This window comes from Dichomitus squalens (genome assembly GCF_000275845.1).
Source record: "Dichomitus squalens LYAD-421 SS1 unplaced genomic scaffold DICSQscaffold_5, whole genome shotgun sequence".
In the NCBI taxonomy this organism is placed as follows: Eukaryota; Fungi; Basidiomycota; class Agaricomycetes; order Polyporales; family Polyporaceae; genus Dichomitus; species Dichomitus squalens.
In genome coordinates, this window is record NW_006766887.1 from 440,444 (window position 1) to 462,669 (window position 22,226).

Consider the following 22,226-nt stretch of genomic DNA (forward strand, 5'->3'; position numbering starts at 1 on the left):
AGGTTACGTAGACCGCTGTCTAGTGTGTGTCTCGGCCTTCCGTTGATGGGCTTATCGCTGCCTCGTAAGTACTGTCAGCTGGACATGGGCCGTGGTGGTTATACTTGGGTTCTTATTCTCTGTGCCCTACTCGATGTGTCACCAGGAGCAGCTTCAGCACATGTAAGTAGTCCGGAAGCTATCCCGCCGAGCCGGGCGTGCCGCGCCGTTAACCAAACAGGGCGAAGCAGTGGCTATAGCTAGAGCGCCACCGCACCTTTACCATGTCAAGCAAGCTCTCGCGCCCTCGTGCGCTCTTTGACTCTCTACTTGGACCGCCTCTTCGCTTCATATGCACAGGCTGATCGACGGTGGGGTTCATATGCAGGATCTCCACAGCGTGTTCACCGGCACAGGAATATGGATGTTCGTTATCTACGGGCAGCTGTGGGCACATGTGATCCTCCTTCGTTGATGTCACGGCCCGCAAGTTGGTCTGTCTCGCTAGTGTAGACAAGTCTCGGACTGGCATCGGAATGTTGCAACGGCGCCAGGTCCATTGCACACCTCAAGTTACGAAATGCCGGTCAGGCGGGCAACGAAGACGAGCACCATTCTACCCCTATTGCATGCCGATGCGCGTCACAGATTCAGGTGTGCATTGCTTGTACTTAGCGTAATTGCACCGCGTCGAATCGCCACCGACGATTGTGTGTAGTACGACCCCCTCGCTGAGGTTGGAGGTCCTCGATCGCTAAGAGCGTCAGAGGCCCGAGTAAAGCACAATGCACACTGTCTCAGCAGGTGACAGCAGCGAGCAAATTGGCGCACCGGTTCAAGCGCGAAAAGGGTCCGAGGGTGGCTCCAGCCGGTGCTCCTCATGCAATGGAGATCGGACTAAAAGCCACTCATTATGTAGCTGTGCCGGCGGGTTCCTTACTCTCTCTCGATTGTGATTTTGCGATTTTGCGATATGTACCTGTGCCTTTAGAGTGGAGCTGTGTCGGACAAGGACGCTTCGAGGGGGTGAGAGGTGCGAGCACACGGAGCCAGCGAACGCGGGTAGGTTCAGTCACATAAGCTTATTGGCCGAGAAGGCCGTCATGCGTGGAGCTACATGGGCAGACATGTGGACGTCGGATTTGCAGTGACGTCTCGCGCGGACATGGGATTCCGGTGAAGGCTGGGCTGGCGGCCACGAAGGGAGTGCGATAACGAGTGGGATCTGCGGTGGTCGAGTAACGCCCTGGACGCTATGTAGAGTAGCGCCGAGGCGCTTGGGATCAGCGCATTCGGAGCGCTAGCAGCGGGACGTCTGTCCAAGACTCGGAGCCCATCAGCAATTCCTGACGTTGATCCCGAACGAATCGGTCGTCAGAAACGCAAGATTTTCACGATTCGTCGAGATTCAAGGGCGAAGAGTCTGTGTTCGTCTGGGCGTGTATGTCCGAAAGGCACGCCCACGATTGTGGTCGAATAGAGGACGTCCGAGGAGATGTAGCGCCGATGTAGGTCATACTTAGGAGGTGTTGTTGGCGTCTGCGGCTGTTTGATCGACGACGTGAGCGCGTATCGCGAGGACGGAGACGCGATGTCTGATGCTCGATCGCGCACGTGATCGTTCCATATGGTTAGTGCGGCATCCCTCGGCGCGTCAGCGGCGCACGACCGCAACCCACAGCTCGGGGGCGACCTTACCCAGTCCGTCGGCCAGCGACGGAGGGCTGTGATGTCCAGGTATGCAATCCTCGGCAGAATTGCACCCAGAAGATGCACGTCTGCGGGTTTCGAGCAGAGTCTGTGACCCGGGACTCCCACCCCGTGGACTTCTCGCTGATGTCCAAGTGATGTGAGCCGCCGTTGGCCGGGCGAAGGACACGACGGAAAATCGTCGTCCGAGCGCCGAAACGCAGCGTGGGCGGCCTTTGTGAGGTCGGATGCTCGTCATAGACCAGGGTGGACTGTCGTCATATGCTTCGCGGTGGCCATTCATGCGCAGCGGACGATACGGCAACGGGGACGGGTCCTGTGAGTGCAATACCAGAGTTGTCATGAGCCTCGTCGCACTCCTGTGGCCAGATGGCCCGTCTCAGATACGCTGATGGGTGATATGCATCAACTCGACTCGAGTATCGCGGCGCTTGCGGAGCCTAGCGTTCATTCGTAGCCTTCCATTCTTTGAGCGCAGGGGCCACTGGAGTATGCTATATTGATATGCAGAGCGTGCCCAGCCATGGTCGGCGCCGGACAGCTGATAGAAGGAGACAGAGTGCGCCCGGGCGGCTACGGCGATGGGACGTGCTTCTTATATCGGCAAAAACGGGCGCCCAGGAGCAAGTGCCGGACTGGGCTTCGCAGTCGACCCGTGTTCCACCTCCCTCTGCCGCCAACGACGACCAGCGACCCGCTCGTTTTCGACGCTCGTTGTCGTTGTTCTCTCCTCACTCCACGCCGTCCACGCCGTCCAGAGAGCTCTTCACAACCCGCCCTGCGTCCCGTTCTCAGCGTATATGGCGCGTTCTCACAGCGCTCTCCCTGCTGTCCGACCCACATCACTCTGAACTAGCTCCAGCCTGCAGCCGACATTGTCTCCCTATCGCCACAACCTCTACCGCACCCTTGCTTGATCCTTCTGTCACCTTTTTCCGATTCAGAGCGCGTTCGGGTCCGCTGACTTGCATGTCTATTCCTGTGGTCCGTCCCAGCCCCACTCTTGACTCTCACTTCCCTTCCGAACACGGTCTTCTCCTGCGTATCTGAATACTAGAACTGTGCTCCGTGGCATTCTGGGTACGATAATCAGTCCCCCGCTATCCGTCCCTTCACCCGTTCGCCCGTGCCCGTTCCCATGCTCACGCCCTTTCCGTCACATTCAGAACTGCCGGAGTCGATTGCTACTCCCTTCCGGTCGTCTTATTTGAGTGAGTGCCGTAAGCACCTTCCTCTTGCGCCGTGCAACTCACGCGGTGCACGCGTTGCAGCACGGTTGTTAGCGTCGGCGAAACATCCTCTTCGACAACCACGACGCACCTGTTCATATGGCCGCCGCCGTTGCCAAACTCAACGTCACGATTTCCAAGCCGCTCCCTATGGTTTCCCAAAAGCACGTAGATCCCCCAGCCCCTTCCACTTCTCGGCAACCCCCGCCATCGGAGCACCAACCGAAGACATTCAGTCGGCTACGTTCCTCTTTGGAGCAGAGTTTGCGGACCGCGACCAAGTCAAAGGCCAAGGGTCCCGCGCCCGTCGACGAGTCGGGAGTGCTCTCCCATGGTGCAGGCAAGGGCAAGGGAAGAGCATCCGAGGACGATGGCCCTAAGGAGAAGGAGAAAGCCAGATCGCGGATGCTATCTAAAGTTTCGTTCCGCCGGCCGGGCAGAGATGTATCTTCGCCCTCACCCGTGCCACCTGTGCCTCCTCTGTCCGTCGAAGAAAGAGGCGACGCTGCGCGGGGGAACGGGGCTCGGGCTCAGGACAAAGTTCGAGTCGCTGGCCATACGAGCTTCTTGACGCCCTCGTTGCGACAGGCCTCCATGTCTTCCCCCGCCTTGCACCTGTCGGCGCAGTCCGTTTCCTCCCCCTTCACCCAGCCCTTCGCGCTCCCCAGCGGGTCCACCTCCAATGTTGCAGCTCTCGTATCGCCACCTAGAGACCGTGCTCGAAAGTCCAGCGTTCAGCCCGCCGTAAGTACCAAGGACATCAGCGGCCCAGCTCCTCTGGTTCCCAAACGAGATACCCGCGCCAACGGCACGTCCTCACCATCCCCCAGGGATCACGAGCAGCGACCATCCAAGAGTCGACCGGCCCCCCTCACGCTCGCTTCATCTAACAACGTTCCTTCACCACCCCAGTCTCGCGACCGTGCTCGCTCACCACCTCCGGAGACCCCGACGCGCAAGTCCAGGGACACGACGAGATCACCTGATCTATCACCCCCGGGCTCGCCGTCGCCTCGAGGGATCGGCGTGAGCTCGAGAAGGGCAGCGGCAAGCGCGAGCCATCTCCCTCTCGGCCTCGGATCCCCCCCGTCCACCCCACACACGCCCCGTGCGACCAGTCCGATCCAGCCCCGTTCGTCGTCCCGCACGTCCACGCGCACACCGACACGGGTGATTCCCTCCGCGTCCTCGTCATCACATCTCCCGCTCGCATCGACGTCCTCTGCCGCCTCCGGTCGACGGCCCTCCTTCGACGCCCGTCGACCATCAATAGATGCCCGTAGACCCTCCTTGGACGCTCGCCCCAGCAACATCTCGCCATCGCCGTCCAGCTCTAGAGCGGGCTCGCCAATAGCCCCTGCCGCCCGCACTCGCGCCGTCTCCCCGACGCAGCGCAACTACTCGCCCGGCTACCAGAACCGCCTGTACAATGCCTCCACGACGTCGCTCGCCGCCTCTGCGCCTTCGAATCCGGAACACAGGGAATCGATCCGGGCGGCGACGTCGTTCCTGTGCAAGGAGATGCTCAAACCACCGTCGCAGGTGAACAAGTCCAGCTTGGACCCGAAGGAGTACGATGAGGTCGAGGCCCGGTTGCGGGCGCTGGCGCGCTTAGAACGCATCTGGACGCGGACGGGGGCCATGGGGAGCACGACGCAGGTCAACTTGGCGGGGCAGGGCAGCGGCGTCGCGTCGGGGAGCGATGAGAAGGAGAGGCGGCTGTTCGCGGAGGCGTTGCGGGATGGTTATGTTCTGTGCCAGTGCGTCACGTCGGTTGCTTCACAAACGCTTGTTTGACTGACCGAGGGCCCGCGGTCCGACAGATGCCTGAACAAGCTCTTCCCGGGCACGGTCGCGCGGGTCGACCGGCGCGAGGACGGGTTCGTGCGCACGTCGAACGTCACGAAGTTCCTCGCGGGGTCATCGTCGGTCGGACTTGGGGCGGACGAGCTCTTTCACCGCGATGACCTCATCGAGGCCACGGGCGAGTCGCTCTCAAGGGTCGCCAAGTGCGTTCTCGCGCTGTCGCGGCTCGCGGAATTCCCGGGGGTGGACAAGTCGAAGATCATGCAGGGGCAGGCTGGAGGGCGTGCGGCGAGCAGCCCTTATGGGCAGAACGGCCGCGCGGCCGCGTCCACGCCCAACCTCAGCATGTCGCAGCTCCAGCGCTCGACGTCGCCTGTTGGCCCCGGCTCGCCTGGCGTGCGGAAGAGGTGGAGTCCGCACCAGCATTTGCCCACGGTCCGTTCCGATAGCCCTAACGAGGAGTCGAGCGACGGCCAGACGGTGAACAACGACGACGTCTTCGGCAGCACCCCCAACACCAACGAGTCGCGGTCCAGCCCCCGAGACAGGGATGAGATGCGGCCGTCTGTCCCTCCACGCTCCCCCCTGCGCGTCCGACCCGTCGTCGAGCGGATATCTATAGCTGACTCGACCCGTGCGTCCATGGGCGACTCGGTCATCGGCTCCCTCGCGGAGTCCGTCGAGCTCCCGGTCCCTGTGGGGATGCGTCAGTCCCAGGCGTCAAGCAACCTCACCGACACGACCATGTTCTCCAGCCTCCTCGAGCCGCCGCGGAGCCCGGGGAGCCAGAACAAGTTCGGGACGATCCGCACCGTGACGACCGATGCGACGTCCTTTGTGGCCTCGGACGCGCCGTCCATCACGCGCACCGAGGGCAGCTCCATCGCGCCGTCGTTCAAGGAGGAGGGCCGGAAGCGCGCCGTCGACTCGCCCATCCGGGCCTCCCGCGAGCGGCGGCCGAGCGAGACGGCCATCGTCGACCTGTCGAGGGTCGTGGAGGAGACGGAGGACGGCGCGACGAGCAGGACGCGGTCGGACAGGACGGAGTCGGACAAGGCTCGGTCCCCGGCGAGAGCCGTGCCTATCAAGCTCGGGAAGGGGAAGTGGCCCGACGACTTCATCGGCTTGGACGCGTTCCAGGCGCCGAAGTCGTCCGTTTTGGACGAGGACGAGGACGACGACTCGTTCGGCGTGTCGGTCCACACGCCCCTTTCCGTCTCGCCGCCACGCAGCAAGCTCGCGTTTTCGGCGCGGCCGGCGAACGAGAGCGTCGAGTCCCTGCCGCAGTTCCCGCGGCGGCCGACGCACCGCGCGCGGCACAGCGTGGACACGCCCGGGTTGTTGCCCAAGGACCAGCTGCTGCGGCGCGACTCGTCCCCGGACGCGAGCGGCTCGCCGCCGCGCCGGATCGTCCTGAGGCGCAGCAGCTCGAAGGCGCCGAGTAACCGCAATGGCATCTACATCCCGCGCAATGAGGGCTCTGCTTCGCCTGAGGACGCGAGCAGCGACGTCGCCGTGCCGTTCCCCCGCACGGTGTCGGGCGAGCACTCGACGCCCCCCGGGGCTGGCTTCGTGTTCCCGTCCGCGTCGCCCGACGGGTCGAAGACGGACCTGCTGAACGGCGGCGCGGCGCCCGACCGCCCTCGGCTCCTGCGGGGCCGGTTCCAGAGCGAGGTCGACGCGGCGGGCTCGCGCAGGAAGCCGCGGCCGAACTCGTTCGACGAGTACGGGGCGAAGCCGGCGAGGCGGTCGAGGTTCGAGAGCATGGTCAACCTGGGGGTCGCGTCGAGCAACGCCAGTGCGAGCGACCTTATGTCCCGCGATTCCTACGATGGGAGCGCGGTTCGGCAGACGTTGATCGTCCGGGAGGACGGCAAGGCACCGACCCAATTCGTACGTCGTGCTCCTATCTCTGTGAGGGCGTTTGAAGGATGGAAGGAAGGCTGACGGCTTGTGACCTGTAGCAACTGGGCAATTGCATCGGACGTGGGCAGTTCGGCGCCGTGTACCGAGCGCTCAACCTGAACACGGGCCAGATGGTCGCTGTGAAGCGGATACGCCTGGAGGGCCTGAAGGAGGACGAGATCGCGCAGCTCATGAAGGAGGTGGACCTGGTGAAGAGTCTGTCGCACCCCAGTATCGTCAAGTACGAGGGGATGGCACGCGACGACGACACGCTCAACATCGTTCTTGAGTAAGTTTCTTGACGAGCGCTTTGCGGTGACAGGCCTCTTACGTGTTGGTAGGTACGCCGAGAACGGGTCCCTGGGTCAGACACTGAAGGCGTTTGGGAAACTGAATGAGCGACTCGTCGCCAATTATGTCGTCAAGATTTTGGAAGGGCTGCACTACCTCCATCAGAACGACGTCGTCCACTGCGACCTAAAGGCGGCGAACATCCTGACGACGAAGACCGGCAACGTCAAGCTGTCCGACTTTGGTGTCTCGCTCAATCTCCGCGCCATGGAGCGTGAGATGAAGGACGTCGCGGGCACCCCGAACTGGATGGCACCCGAGGTCATCGAGCTCAAGGGCGCGTCTACGAAGTCCGACATCTGGTCGCTTGCTTGCACAGTCATCGAGCTGCTGACGGGACGGCCTCCGTACGCGGATATCGCGAACAGCATGTCTGGTGAGTGCAAGTCGATCACGTTCTTTGGTGCGCATCCTGACACAGTAGCGTGTTCGTGCAGTCATGTTCCGCATCGTGGAGGACGCCTCGCCGCCGTTGCCGGAGGAATGCTCCGAGAGCTTGCAGGACTTCTTGCGAATGTGCTTCCACAAGGATCCTACGAAGCGCCCGAGCGCGGAACAGCTATGCGATCACGAGTGGCTCAAGAAACACTCGGCTGCTCACAAGGTGAGCCCTTTCTCGTAATTGACGTACTATCGCCAGGAGCTCATGATCTTCTAGCATTTGCAGGAGCTGCGGCCGCAAGACAGCATCCCGTTCTTGCGCCGCGTCAGCGCTGACATGCAGAAATCGAAGTCCATCCACTTCCTTGCTGACATCGGGCAGCAGGTCTCAGATCCGGTGGCTATTGACCGTCGGACCTCCCTCGATCAACCGTCGTCTCCCATTCGGCCGAGGCTGTCGAACGGTCAGGACGCCATCTCTCCCCGAGAGCATTCCTTCGTGAAGACGACGTTTGGGAAACGTACGTAATTGTGCCTGAACGGCCCACTCGGAATCTAACCTCGATATTAGCGGTCATTTGCAGAGTATGCCTCCAGAGCGTCAAGAAGAGTGCTGTGCTTTGCGAACAGTGCAGCCTCATCGCTCACGCGAGATGTGCCCCCAACGCTCCGCCTACTTGCGACCTACGTTCTCAGCTGCTCCTTTACGCGCAGTACGCGGAGAGCGGGAATCCTGTGAACCCTTATTCTCCTATGGAAATTCTCGCGGCAGCAGCACAGGGCGGTCCCCCTACAAGCCCAACCAGCCACACGTCCGATGACGGTTATTCGCGGCGTACGAGCATTGAATCCGTTCAGACGCCGCCCAATCTCTCTGGCGTGCATGGCCACGTACACCCTCCTACAGCATTCAAAGTCTTCTCCGCCTTCAAGCGATCCCGGTCCTCGTTAACGATTGATCAAGACCATCAGGTACAGTCCTCGCCCGCTTCGTCGTCTCAACCAACCCGACAAGTTACCCACAAGAAGTCGGTTCTTCGTCGCAAGAACACTGAGGTTTCTGAACGCCCGCGCTCAATCTCGAGTAATACGAGTACCACGCCCAACTCTGCCAGCATGCGTAGCGCCGTCACCGCCGCCGAGAGTGTCTCATCGAGTCACCGTCGCAGTCAGATATCAGCCGACTTGTCGGGGAGGTTGTCGAGAATGACCTCGTTCTCGGCTGTCTCGGCTGCAGAGACCGAGCGCGAAGAGCCCAGGGTCGTCGGAGAGATGCCTAGAGGCCATCGGGACAAGCGGCGCGATAGAGAAAGTGGCGGGTGCAGTGTCCAGTAAGCACTGTGCACGCTCTTTGAGACTTGTACCACCCTTTCATTCCCCCTGCTCCTTTCTAACACTTTCTTGTCATTGCCTACGCTCGTCCCCTCTCATTTGAATCATTCACGGCATGATATCCATGTAGTATGTACAGCAGGATCCCTGATACCTCTCCACGCACCGCATCCTCTGCTTCTCAGGACTATCCAGGTGAACTCTTTTTATTATTGCATATCATGATAGTTCCTATTACGCGCCCTTAATCGTATGCCCATCCGTCCTCACTCCATACACATTGACATTCCCGAATCCCGTTGCTGGTAGTGATCTTGATCGTTGCTGTGTGCTACATACGTCTCGCAATGAAGTCGTCATGTACCCTGGTAGGCGAACTGCTCAGAGCCACCAGGGAAAGCCGGCACGATGGTGGTTAGATGTGTTGTGGATTTTGGCTGGACGTTGTATCCGGCAGCCCGGTGCTATGACGTGCGTGCCAGCTTGAGGACGTGGTCGCGATGCGGCAGCTTTTGCTATCTACGACCATATGTCCCATGCTATAGTTCCCGATCTGGCCGAAGCGTCTGTCAGTGTGAGTTTCGCAAATACTCGCCTTCTCCCTAGCACCCTCATGACCCTGCTTCGCTACCGATGCGTGTGCTGCGCGTTTGATAGGTGGGGTGTGACCCGATTACACTCTGCTCGATCTCAATATCTGCGTTCAAGGCCCTTGCGGGAGCCCATGAGAGATCATCACTCGGTTTGCGATTTTGACCAGCATGGTTGATTGTGTTTGTCTCGTTAACAGCTCCACATGCACATGGCGTGAGTACTTCGCCCTCATGTCTGGCATTTAGGCAGCCTAGCTGACGAGGCGCACTTTTTCGCCCTCGAGATGGTGTTCTATCCTCAGGGTGGGCTCATATCTTGCCGCTTCCCCAGGAACGGGAAGCAGGCTAGTGCCGTGTTACGAGACCGCTGAATCGCGGACGCACGCCTCCGCTTGTGGTCATCCCGAGCCACCCCAAATCATCTATCAGTGTTCACAGTACTAGGCCCGCGATCCAGCCATATCAGCGTCTTCACTTGACGACCTCCCGATCTCTCTGCTTCGCGTTCGAGTGGACCGCATGGTGTCCCGCGCACATCCTTTGTGTCCCTCATGGTCCACGGACTCACGAAGATGTGTCGCGAATGAATGCCGACAGGCGGGCGGTTTGCGGGAGGATTCGACCTGCCCATAAAAGCCCCGGGCGAACAGAGACACAAGCCCAAGGGATCAGCTCCTCGACCTTGGGCTCTCAGCACCGCTCTATTGGACAGCCGATGTTATACAACGCGTACAAGATGTTCGGTCTCTTCGTTCTCTCGTCGCTCCTCCTCTCCAAGAGCGTGCTCTCAGCCCCTACCGCGGAGGTTGAGCTCCAGACGCGTGCTGCTGCCACTGTCCCGGCAGCACCCCGCTTCGTCATCTATAGCGACAAGTGGGTGTCTGGCGAGACCGGTCCTCCCTCGGTCGACCAGTTGACGGTATGAATTTTTCGTCATGAAATTTTCACAATGCTGATATGAGCTCGTAGGGCTACAACGTTTTGTGAGCTGAGCTAGAGCTTATGCGGACGGTTGGAGTTGCTAATTCGTAGACAGTGCTCTGTCATTTTTGTTGACAAGCGGTGCTGCTGACCAAGCTCTCGAGTGGGAGGAAATCACCGATGACGACCGCAGTAGCTTCAAGTCGCAGTATTCTGCTGCCGGGATCAGTCTCATTGTCTCTGCATTCGGTGCTACCGATGCGCCCACGTCGTCCGGTGCCGATGCTGTCACGACGGCGAACAACGTTGCCGCGTGGGTGAAGCAATACCAGCTCGACGGCGTAGACGTGGACTACGAGGTACTATTATCGTTATCGGATCACCAATTTTGGGATTTGAGAGCTTATATTTCCGGCGGAATACAGGACTTCGACGCCATGGACAAGGGTGACGGCAGCGCTGAGAGCTGGCTCGCCACCTTCAGCACACAGATTCGTACCCAGCTGCCCAAGGGCCAATACATTCTGAGCCACGCGCCGGTTGCGCCTTGGTATGCCGAGTGTAGCTATCATCTATGTATGATGTTCGTTGACGATCTTTCCGCAGGTTCTCTGTCAGCAGCACTTTTGCTGGTGGTGCCTACTTGAAGGTTGACCAGACTGTTGGTGATGCAATTGACTGGGTGAGTGTCTCGACGAGTACGCTTATGCGTCAAGTAGCGCCTAACGAAACCTGTAGTACAACATTCAGGTACGCACTCGTCTAAATGTTCGTCGCCCATTCAGTCAGGATTAATGGAATTCCGCTGGCTATCTTTAGTTCTACAACCGTGAGTGCTATATTTGCAATCGGGCGATAGCTCATACTCACTCTCGCTTTTGTAGAGGGCACCGACGAGTATACCACATGCGACGGCCTTCTCAACACTTCTGGTGGCTCGTGGCCTAACTCTTCCTTGTTCGAGATCGCCGCTCAGGGCGTCGATTTGCAAAAGCTGGTCATTGGAAAGCCCGCTCAGTCTGCGGGCGACGCCAATAACGGCTTCATTGATCCAACAACTCTCGCGGGCTGCCTTGCTCAGGCTAAGGCCAAAGGCTGGGGTGCGTTTTCTCCCCGTTCTCACGTGCAGACAGGCTTTTTGACGCTTCCCTGTTCTGCCCAGGCGCGGGTGTCATGGTCTGGGAGGTTCGTCAATTTCGCTCAATCATGCACTTGAAAATCTTTATTGACGCTCTTCTTCTGCTCCCCCATAGTTCCCTGACGCCGCTGCTAGTTGGATTGAGACCGTGCGTTCCCAGGCGTTCCCCGAGTAGATTCCTATATGGTCGGGGTTCTCCATTTCGCACTCGTTTACTGGTACATCTCACTCTCCTTCATTTGGTGAGATGGGTGATTCATACTTCTGCGGAAGCGATTTATATTTTTACATTATACCCCACGCATGTATCGGTAGCATGTAGGGAATGAGTATGCCGAAGCCGTGCTGCGTCGTTCTTCCGCCCTCGAGTTCGAGCCCGAATGCCCTGCGGGTGCATTAGTATGAGGCTTCGGATACTGGACAATAGCGGCTTGATACCGTCGCGGACTCTCCGAGCTGATAAGCATCTGCCCTAGGGGGGGCTTCGAAGCCCCGAGGATGCGAAGTGCAAGCGCCTGCGTGACTGCACTGCATTCTGTGGCTTTATCGAGAAGGCGTTCCGGATCGGGTTTCGCTCTGTCTCTTGACCATGACCGTCCACATGCATGCTCTTGTCTTCGCACGATAAACGTCTCGGTTTGATTGCGCATCCTGCAAGGTGTACACTAAGGCCTATGCAGCCCCAGTACCATGGTGGCTATCCGACATAGGCTACGCCGCCCTCGATAGCCGCCATACCGAACGCATGGACACCTCGCCCACATGCACTGATGCGGACCTACTATAGCGCGGAGAACCCAAATCTGCATGCTGTCAGACTTCTTCTATGTACTCAGATGCGCTCGGAGCCTCGGGAGCGCAACAAGCCGTACATTTACTTCCGATGCCGTCTGGCATATCGCGAGCGGGGTCGTAGTGCGCTCCACCTCCTCCTCTACTCGAACAGTCAGGTGCCTGGCAGAAAACATATATATCAGATCCAAATGTTAGTTGCTCTGTTGCGTACATATCGCAACTGCTCAAGGGCGCAGCTATCACGATACACGATAGTAAGTCGATGGGAAACAGTGCAATTCTACTGAGCGATACGCTGACAATTTCGCCCGATAGCTCTATCGCGAAGTGATGGCAAAGATGATCTCGTGCCAGAGAAGTTGCAGAGCTCAACGAGATGATCGCTTTTCAAGACCTCTTGGGATATGCTCCTGACATGACCTCACGTTTAGGACCAACTTGGTCCAGGTCGCACATACTACGGGCCTGCTCGGATTCGACGGCACAAGCTGACTGTCGGCTACACATGCCTCGCAAGCGTTCGCCCGCGCATCCGTTCCTGAAGACGCTATTGAAGGCCGGATGACTCATCTCCATCCTAGTGCTTCGCTATGGCCCACGCGATGCACAGAACACCTGGTTATCTGTTCACTTGGCGGCAAGGCTAGATGCACGCGGACACTAGCTTTGTTAAGATCGTGCTGGGAATTGAGTGCGCTGCTCCCTGTTGCAGTCTCGATCTCGGTGTCTGATTTGCCTCATCCAGCCTGCGTCGACTTTGACCATTGGTCCGTGGACGGAAAATGCCCGTGTGTGGCTGGTAGCTTAGCTTGACGTGCGGCTGACGACCATATGGGACTCACTTGGACAACGTATGGTCGTCCGGAACACTCGCATCTTCTCCGGACCTCTGCAGCTATATAAAACGCTCGCCAGCCGAGTGTAATAGACGGAGAGAACTCGCAGCATAACACGCAGTGAGCCTCGCGCCATCGGACTCGCACTCGGACATGTTCGCCTTCGTGTTCCGCCGCCTCTCGGCCTTTGTGGCGTTCTATCTCACAATCCAGCTCAGCGCTGTCATTGCAGCGCCACTCGAGCAGCGTGACCTCGAGGCTCGTGCCACTCCCGCGGCGCCTCACTTTGTGGTCTACGCAGACCAAAGCCAGTCAGGCGTCACCGGTCCCCCAGCGGTCTCCAATGTGAATGTGCGTGGGCGGTGTCACCCACATCACCATTCAGTTGTTTGCTCATGAATCCACTTCGGGATAGGGCTGGAACGTTTTGTAAGCTCGTGCACGACACTGGCCGCTGTGTGATGTGGGTGCTGACGAGAAGTTTAGTATACTGTCATTCTGGTTGTTAGAAGGCGCGTGGGACAAGGCGGAGGAGTGGACTCAACTGTCCGCTAGCGACCGAGCTACGATAAAGTCGCAGTACAATGCAGCCGGTATCAAGCTCTTGGTCGCCGCCTTTGGGTCGACCGATGTTCCGACATCAACCGGAGCAGATCCGGTCACAACTGCGAATAACCTCGCGAGCTGGGTCAAGACGTATGGTTTGGACGGCGTGGATGTTGACTATGAGGTTTGTTCACGTGTTCTTCGTGTCATAGGAACGCATGGAGCTGACATTTCACGCCACGCCCATAGGACTTTAACGCTATGGACGGTGGCACCGCCGAGGCTTGGCTAATCTCTTTCACCACGCAACTTCGTTCTCAGCTGCCTGCCGGCCAGTACATCATCACGCATGCTCGTGGGTACCGCTATAATTACTCCATGCCGACGAAGCACTGATATGAGCTGTGTTCCGTAGCCGTTGCTCCTTGGTAAGTGTCCGAGCCTCTGGATAGTTCGAAGTCGCTCGGCTGATCGGAGCCGATTAGGTTCACGCCCTCCCACTACCCCGGCGGAGGGTACCTCAAAGTGAACTCGCAGGTCGGAAGCTTGATCGACTGGGTACGCGTTGCCACTCGATGCCTGGGAATACCAGTGTGCTGACTATCCTCGTATAGTACAATGTGCAATTCTACAACCGTGAGACTGGGTCTCCTCAGCTTTCGCTGATCTTGCCTAATCAGTCGACTGCATCTCACCCGTAGAGGGCGCTACGGAGTACACAACTTGCGCGGGCTTGCTGACCGCCTCGTCCTCGACATGGCCGCAAACCGCCCTATTCCAGATCATCGCATCCGGTGTCTCTGCTAGCAAGCTTGTCGTTGGCAAGCCTGCGACGACTGGGGATGCGAACAATGGCTATATTGACCCGTCGACGCTTGCGGGGTGTATCTCCCAGGCGAAGAACCAGGGGTGGAGTAAGTTTATTTGCCCTTCTCGGCGAACTCGGCTGAGGTACTGACTGCATATTCGCAGACGGCGGCGTTATGAGTTGGCAGGTGAGTTTCTTGAAAGAACGGCAGTGGATGGAAGAGGATGGCTGACGCGACGTGCCCGCAGTACCCACATGCCAGCTCGTCGTGGATCACGACTGTGCGTTCGCAGTCCTGGCCTGTCTAAAGGGCAGATGTACGAGGTGGGGCTGCTACTGGGAGAGAGCATTCCATTATGAGCTGTGCTTGCGATGCATCGGCAACTGATCTGGTCTTTCTGTTATATGTCGTATCGTTTCGGGGTTTGGTTGTGCATACAGCTGTAGCTTCTCAATTGAGCTGTGCAATCTCACGATATACTCATAGCTGTATTTTGTATTTGTAGACATGAATCAACGAGTAACATATATGACACCTCATGTGGCTGCGAGTTCACATACCAGACAGTCGTACGGGGCACGCCAATTATCACATCATAACGAGGAACACATGCCACGACACGAAACACATTCAAGGACGTTCCTTCACACAATGACCGTTATATTGGCTTCGCGTGAATCAATCGAACAATGGGGTGGGTTTATCAGTCAAATGCAAACTGTTCGTCATTGGATACTCAAGAAACAGAACCTGCTGGATACTACGCTGACGACTCTCCGTCTCATAGACGTACAAGAGATGAACCGATGCTATGAGGATCTGCTAGGGGGCTCTGGAATCATGAAACCGATCTGGAATATAAGGGAAGGCGATTGAGGAATGCTGGGCCGAGACTTGAGTCGCATCGGCCAGTTGAATGTTGGGAATGTCGTGGCTGCGGGTGTCAAACGGACTTCGGGATGGCTCACCGGTGAGGGAGTCGCCAGTTAGAGGGCAAGGACAGGGTGCATGCTATACGAACAGCTTTCATGCAGGGTGTGGTTCGCGAGACGTTCGGGATCTGCTTGGAAGACGTCCTCGCTGGCTTCGGAGCTATAGGAGCTATCCATGTCGCTCTCGCTAGCATCGTAGTAGAGGTCAAGACCTGAGTTGGGATCGGGTAGGTTGGCTGCAGAGGAAGCGGAAGACGAGGCTGAGACTGAACTCATGCTGCTCCGATTACTGCGCGGGTCCTTGAGGCTGGTGATTGAAAATGAGGTGGTGAGGGCGTCGAGGAGGTCGGAATAACGCTTGCTGATTGTGGACTTCATTTCGCTGGCGTCCATGTCCCAGGCGGTGTCGGCGTCAGAAGCGAGAGAAACGTTGAAGGTGGTATCGCCGTGACTAGCGATGTTGTAGGAAGGGGAGGCAGAGTACAGCGGCCCCTGTGCCTCCGCAAGCTCCGCAAGCTCCGCCGAGCTGTGCGCGGATGACACACCCAGCTCTGAGGAGACGGGCAACGCAGAGGTGGTCACGTCGAAACCGAGGCCTTTGGGCGAGTCGGAAACGAGCTTCTCGTCCGTACCGTAAGTTGGACTTGCCAAGTCTCGGCCGCTGAGGAAGATCTCGCTGATGCCACTGACGCAGGATGGGAAGGAGCCTGACGCCAGCAAGACTCCCGCGGGCGCGAGAACTACCGCGTCCACCGGAACTGAGCGCATCTCCAGGGACTTGAGTGTCGGGAAGGAATCGTATCTGAGGCTGCCGGCGATGCTGGTCGTGGGTGGTGTCTGGACCTCCCAGGAGGTCGTGTTCGAGGGGGTGGAGGCAGCGCTAGTCAGACTAGGAGTGGATGCTACAGATGCTGATAAGGGCTCAGATGATGTACGGAAGTGTTCCAGGGATGCTGAAGAGGATACTTGAAGAGCGGGGGAGAGCTCTTTGATGTTCGAGGAGGGGAGCTCGGGGGAGGTGGTAGTTGCCTCCGGAGTCAGCGTCAGCCGACCATCAGCTAGAGCTAATGCCCGGGGATCTGAAGACGGCTCTTCGACGGCCACAGTAGGCTCAGGAGGACCATGGAGGATGACGTCGTTGCAGAGGCCTGAATCGTTCGGCGTACCTAGAGAAATCCCATACTCCCGAAGCAATGATAGCGTCTGCCGGGCTCTCGCTTTAGCCTTAGCCTTGGCGAGAGCGGAGCTGCGTCGAGGAATTGTGGTGTACCGGTCTTGCTCTGGGGTCTCGTAGGCGGTGCCGTGTCTTGAAGTAGCCTTGGCATCTTCTGAGGAACCCAGCATCGAATCATCCGACATCGACACTTTGTCCGGATTCGTATCGAGGGCAGGAATCCTGATAGAAGTCGCACAGAGAGAGGTGGGGGTAAGTTCGCACGGCTCCTTAGAGCTCGTGATAGAAGCTGTAGTAGAGTCCTGGGGTTTCTCTGTGGAGGTGCTGCATACAGAGAGTTGAGGTTGAGCCTCGACGTCGACGACAGTAGAGCTGCTCGGGCAAGCTTGGCGGCGGGAGACCAAGGCAGCAGCGGTGACGGCGCATCCAGTAACGAATGCCAAGACGGTGAAACAGATGAGCGCGAGGGTAAGGGGAGAGAGAACGATGATGGCCATGTTGTTCAGGTTGGAAGACGAATGTAACCGGTGTTGTATCCTTAGGACTCGACGATAAGGAAGGATGCTGATTAGTTCCTTACACAAGTAGGTCACAGGAGGAGGCAAGATGTTGTGATGTCAGTACGTCGCGCATGAGGATCTGATATACATGTGCGAGGGGCTGACGGCCAGCCACGCCTACCAGCCACGCCTGCCAGCCACGATCAAGGCTGGGAGACACCGTAACGACATTCATGTCGCCATCTGTACTAATAAGTAGTCACATAAAGCCCACCGCATACCGCATTGGTGAAAGCAGTAGTACTCACTTGTCCTTGTCCTAGGGCCGTCACCTAGTAGACGCATACAGCATGGCGTCCGAGCCGTGCCGATGCATTGCAATCCAGCCTGTCCGAGGCTCTGATTTCGTCGGCTACTCTACACCTACCAATCTCTGAGTGATTTCAAGAAGTCGGCTGAGCTTCGGTGTACAATAGAGATTGGCACGCGCCAATGCCCATAAGTGTCATGCGAGCGAGAACTTGGAGCGAAGGAGACGTTGGGCGCTTGAAATTCCTTTCACGGCAGAAATGACGCAACGTTCCCACGCCTGCTGTCGGGCAGTCTCGGGAGGCTGGAAGCAAGGACAAAGCCCACGATACGGTACAGTCGAAACCCCCAGAACCCATAACCCTCTGGATAAGCCTCGAAGTATGGGTTATTGGAGGTTATGGGATAGGAGGAGTTTAGCGCCTAATACGCGCCCGGGATATGGTGCGTGGGCGTCAGAAGGGCGCTCGTCTATCAATGCCGGGATCGTTTCGTTATGTCGAGCCCATCCAGAAACGTCGGGATGTATGAAGCAATACATGAGTAATTCGGAAGCTTTCGTTGAAGCAGAACATGCCACGATAAGGAGCTCAAGCCCGTCCAATGCTTAACCCTTCTGATTCATGGGTTATGCCGGCCCAAAGAGGTAAGGGTTATGGGTCATTGCAGGATTATGGGTGATCCTCCCTATACTAGAATGCCCCGAACCTTATGGGTTATAAGGGGTTATGGATTATGAGAGGTATGGGTTATGAGGGTTTCCACTGTACGAACTTCGTTCTTGATACAGCGACGCCCGCCTGACGTTACCTTCTCTTAGGCAAGTTTCGGATGTAGAGTACACCCTGATGTACGTTATATCCGGCCACAGTATGTAGCAACGCTCCTCGACCGTCGCGCAGAGGATTGCAGGGAACCAGCGATGTCTAATTCATATACAGAATAAAATTACATGATGCAGCAGATCCAAAGACGGAGACAGAGACTGATGCGGAAGATGCAGAGGACAGCACGGTGCGGAGCATACGAACCTACTCAAAGCATGGAAGGAACCCAAAGTACAGATCAGACAGTGGTTCCAAAGGCTCGGGGGATGAAGGAACAGCAGCAGAGAGGATATGCGAAGAGGGGCAGGGTAAGAAGGGCAGATAGGTGAGAAAGAACAAAAAAGAGAAGAGATGCTAAGATGACGTGCATGTATGTTACGTGCAGCACAAGAGACACATGACGGAGAGCGGGATAACGAGTGAAAGGAACGTGAACAAGTCGGGTGGCTTGCGGGCGATGAGGTGATAAGAGTGGAACGGCTGGGGTTCTATGGTTTCAAAGAAGAAGAAGGTGGAGCCATGAGATGAGAGGTGAGCGCAGAGGAACCTGATAGTGGAAACCAGACGGAGCAAGGTCAACTCGGGAGGCGCTCGCCCCACACGAGCCGTTGTCGATGAGCACGGACGGCGCCACGAAGGGTGATGTATGCGATCCACATGCATGCACAGAAGACCAGAGCGAAGATAGTGCGCTGCGAACAGGCCGCTCAGTGCCAAGTCTTCATGGGTGGCTTGGGGACGGAACTCTGACTTACGACAAGGACCTTCCACCGCTTGCTGACAGGGGCCTGCTCTGTAAATATGATGGTACGGAGTCGCTGGGACACAGGGGTGTTGAGCCATTCAAGGGATGCCATGAGTTGTTGTGCCTGGGACCCCCGACGTCAGCGTAGGCGCTCGCGTAGCTGAAGCCGAAGGGGCTAACCTTGTCTCTTCCCCGATCGTAGACTTTGCGTATGTCGCGGATCTGGTGTCCTACTTCCGGAAGCTGTTCCTCAAGCTCAACAAGAACGGCGAGATCTTCTTCGAGCGAATCGGCGATGTGGGGCACTGTGTGAGTCAACGAGAAATCTGCTCGACCGCGCGTGTGCTGTAATAGTGTAAGCGTGCTGAACGGAACCAGTGATGGGGATAGCAAGGTACCTCGAGACCGGTGAAGACTTCTTGCAGCAGGTTCTCGATTGCACGGGAGTTACTGAGGTCGAGGGAGAGCTTGCTCTGTTATATAATGCCAGTGGTGGAGTTAGCTTCGGATGTAGAGAGTGCATATGATTGTGGAGGACCGCCGGAGTTTGATATAGAGCTCCATTCGCAGGATGTACGGCATGATAGTCTAATTAGGAGTCTCTAAATGCTGCGCGTTCGAACTCTCATGGCAGCCACAGCCCTATGGGAGAGACTACGCATGTGATTGCAGATGTTCTACAGGTGCCGAGAGTTTACGTGACGTCTCCATGCAGGACGAATGCAGGTTGCCCCAGGCGCCAGGTGCGGCAAGGTGGACCAGTGGGGCGGGTTATCGGAGGGCATGACTAACCTCGAGGTCCTTGATCTGTCGTTCATAGAGGGACGCACGCTTGGAAGCAGACTCAAGCGCTGAGCAGAGGTTCCTGAAGACAAGGTACATGGTATCAGGCTAGCCTACTAGCACCAAAGGGTAGCACGTACCGCGGCTCCCAGATAGGAACATCCTCTCTCTCTCGCAGGCTGCTGAGGTCACTGCTCTCATGGAGAGAGCGGGAAGGGGGATCGTCGTAGGTGGAAATGGACGACATGATGCGTGTGCGGGGCAGTCACCGTACGGCTAGCGCTAGGTAGGTGTAGGAAAAGTAATAGGTGAAAGAGGAGAGTAAGAGAAAGGTGGAAGAAAGGGGAAGAAACGAGAAGGGAGGCGAAGAGGAAGGCGGGGAGGAGGGACGGGAGGAGGGGGCGGTAGACATGGGCTTGCTTTTAGAGCAAAGGCCACAGACGCCCGATTCATTCATTAACGAGCATGTACGTAAATCGAGATCCACCCTCGTGGGCCTCACACGTGCGCCTAAAGCCTATCCCTCCTGCCGAGTCGATCGCATGTGGCCACACCGTCTCCGACCCCGTTCATGACATCCAAAGCACCTACCCGCGACCAACTCCTCGAGTCTGCTCAAGCTCTCTGCCATGCCTTCGCGTCCAAGTCCGACATAGACACCCTCCTCTCCCACTTCTCATCCACCCATCAGATTTCTGCTTTCGAGCACGGCCTGCCTCTCCTCGCGCCCTTCCTCGGCCGCCACTTCCACGGTCGGGCCGGCGCCACATCCGTTCCTACCTACTTCCAGCTCCTCCAGCAGTACCTCACCTACGACGACATGTCCTTCGGCACCTGGGTCGTCGACGCCGATGCCCAACGCGTCTCCGTCAAGGGTCGCGCAAAGTTCACCTGGACAGAGGGCGACGGCAAGGGCCAGTCCTGGGACGAGCAGTTCGCCTACATCCTCGACTTCGACCAGGACGCCAAGGTCACCGATTACCAGGTTTGGGCCGACTCGGGCGCGGCGTACCTGGCACGCCGCGGCGAGCTCAAGCAGCTGATCGAGGGCAGCGAGGTGCGTGTCTCTCCCTCGTCTGGGTCAACTGTTTGTATCTTCTCCCCAGAGCGCTAATGTTAAGGAATTCTCCCCTGGCCAGACCCAAGCGTCCGTCAAGGCCGACGATCAGAGTGATCAGACAGTAGTCGAATGAGCATGGCGTGAGTTCTAACGTAGCGTATGAAGTCGACTCGGATCTGTACTTGTAGCTATGGTTGCCAATGGGCTACAGAGCGTAATTGAGTTACCGGCCTCACGGTCAGTCGCCGGAGCAACGTGCACCAGATTCGATCGACTTCGTGCCCGGAGCCGCTGATATGCGCGATCGGACCGTTCCCACACCTGATGAGACTTTATGCAAATGTCGTTCTCAGGAGAACGTGTCTGGTGCATGGCATGCCTGACACATCAAGGCTTTCTCAACCTTCGTTGACACCTGCGAGAGCAAAATCCTCTTCACCTGGGTCTTCTTTGATGTCCCGTCTGCGTTAGCAGAAAATAACATGTATATTTGACCGCTCATCAGTTGCGCTAACCATTTAGAAGCTAGCGCCATCCTCCTTAAAGGACGTCCGGTACGAGCCAGTGGCTGCTTCTCCGAACTTCTTCCGCCGGACTCCCATATTTTTTCTGAACGCCCAGGCGGTAAGATTCACTTCAATGTGTCGAACTTGTGGCCCACAGCGCTCCGTTCACCTGCAGGCCCTCGGACCAAGCTCTTGTCGTTTCTCACGATACTGCCAGGAAGCTGAGAGTCCGAGCAAATGCTTGGAACGTTGCCGAATGGGGGCAAGTAAAAGGTCCTCTCCACACAATGATCGCGAGCCCGAACTGTTGGAGTTTGCCGTCCGGCCATCGCCGAGTGACCAAATACATACAAATGGCACATCGGTACTGCCAGCTCATCATGTACCTACCTGCTCTTTAGTCCGTATGGCGACGAGCCTCTTCGGTTTGTGTTTGAGGCCTGGGTGGGGCTTTGTTCTGTCTGGGCCTGGAGAGCCCTGAGTGCCAGTTTGGTGCCCTAAACCTCTTGTCTATGCGTCTCTCTCTCTCGCTCTTCCTTAACTCTATCATTTGCTCTCTGCACTTGCTACATCAGTAAAAACGAATTTCTACAGAGCCGCATGCCACGGCGATGTAGGCTACGTCAGCTCTATAGCACAGGGCGCTAGGTATGTAGACATCTGTAGCGCTCAGTAGTCAGCTCGGTTTTTGGGACTGCCTGTTGTGATCGGCAACCTGTCACAGCCAACGAGCTGTGCCACCAGATAAACAAAGACAAAGCTTACTGGTGATGGGGTTGGTGCTAAGGGGCGAAGCAACTCCAGGTGACACAGCAAGAGATGGTGTAAAGAAGTAGATTCCCTAGACTAGAAGGGGCAGTGAGAGGTAGGGCTGCTAGCTACCTACAGAGGAGATGGGTGATCGACGAGAAGATCAAGTCTGAGGTTCCCTGCCTCAGACCCCCTACTATTTATACAATTACAACGGTGCACAGACCAGGTACCTATTTGTCCCTGCTTGGTCAGAGTCTGCTGACTCGTGTCCTGTCTCCTGACCTGTCACATGGTGTCCTCATGACT

General features: G+C 57.4%; 6 protein-coding genes across 6 annotated transcripts; 4 read left to right on the forward strand and 2 right to left on the reverse strand.

The window, feature by feature from the left end:
* Window positions 1-3,017: 3,017 nt before the first annotated feature.
* Window positions 3,018-8,941, forward strand: DICSQDRAFT_144814 (Pkinase-domain-containing protein; the record flags this gene model as incomplete). The annotated part of the gene is made up of 9 exons (XM_007362869.1): window positions 3,018-3,797; window positions 3,831-4,678; window positions 4,742-6,617; window positions 6,689-6,918; window positions 6,971-7,356; window positions 7,418-7,584; window positions 7,639-7,882; window positions 7,933-8,548; window positions 8,824-8,941. The coding sequence occupies 9 exons, from the start codon at window positions 3,018-3,020 to the stop codon at window positions 8,939-8,941; spliced, it is 5,265 nt and encodes a 1,754-aa protein (XP_007362931.1).
* Window positions 8,942-10,022: 1,081 nt separating this feature from the next.
* On the forward strand, window positions 10,023-11,520 carry DICSQDRAFT_167291 (glycoside hydrolase family 18 protein; the record flags this gene model as incomplete). The annotated part of the gene is made up of 10 exons (XM_007362870.1): window positions 10,023-10,205; window positions 10,256-10,269; window positions 10,323-10,566; window positions 10,633-10,757; window positions 10,814-10,889; window positions 10,946-10,957; window positions 11,027-11,036; window positions 11,092-11,307; window positions 11,370-11,392; window positions 11,461-11,520. The coding sequence occupies 10 exons, from the start codon at window positions 10,023-10,025 to the stop codon at window positions 11,518-11,520; spliced, it is 963 nt and encodes a 320-aa protein (XP_007362932.1).
* Window positions 11,521-13,129: 1,609 nt separating this feature from the next.
* DICSQDRAFT_125189 (glycoside hydrolase family 18 protein) lies at window positions 13,130-14,842 on the forward strand (the record flags this gene model as incomplete). The annotated part of the gene is made up of 11 exons (XM_007362871.1): window positions 13,130-13,327; window positions 13,392-13,405; window positions 13,463-13,706; window positions 13,772-13,877; window positions 13,938-13,950; window positions 14,008-14,080; window positions 14,137-14,158; window positions 14,224-14,436; window positions 14,495-14,517; window positions 14,579-14,611; window positions 14,837-14,842. 11 exons carry the CDS (start codon window positions 13,130-13,132, stop codon window positions 14,840-14,842), a joined length of 945 nt encoding a protein of 314 aa, XP_007362933.1.
* A 475-nt stretch (window positions 14,843-15,317) lies between these two features.
* Window positions 15,318-16,934, reverse strand: DICSQDRAFT_125190 (uncharacterized protein; the record flags this gene model as incomplete). Its single annotated transcript, XM_007362872.1, has 1 exon — window positions 15,318-16,934. One exon carries the CDS (start codon window positions 16,932-16,934, stop codon window positions 15,318-15,320), a length of 1,617 nt encoding a protein of 538 aa, XP_007362934.1.
* Window positions 16,935-18,344: 1,410 nt separating this feature from the next.
* DICSQDRAFT_81142 (uncharacterized protein) lies at window positions 18,345-19,982 on the reverse strand. The gene is made up of 6 exons (XM_007362873.1): window positions 19,742-19,982; window positions 19,611-19,683; window positions 19,217-19,291; window positions 18,999-19,163; window positions 18,829-18,942; window positions 18,345-18,765 (listed from the first exon to the last, which is right to left on the reverse strand). The coding sequence occupies exons 1-6, from the start codon at window positions 19,846-19,848 to the stop codon at window positions 18,649-18,651; spliced, it is 651 nt and encodes a 216-aa protein (XP_007362935.1). The 5' UTR covers window positions 19,849-19,982; the 3' UTR covers window positions 18,345-18,648.
* A 190-nt stretch (window positions 19,983-20,172) lies between these two features.
* On the forward strand, window positions 20,173-20,794 carry DICSQDRAFT_125191 (uncharacterized protein; the record flags this gene model as incomplete). Its single annotated transcript, XM_007362874.1, has 2 exons — window positions 20,173-20,658; window positions 20,708-20,794. The coding sequence occupies 2 exons, from the start codon at window positions 20,173-20,175 to the stop codon at window positions 20,792-20,794; spliced, it is 573 nt and encodes a 190-aa protein (XP_007362936.1).
* Window positions 20,795-22,226: the final 1,432 nt, after the last annotated feature.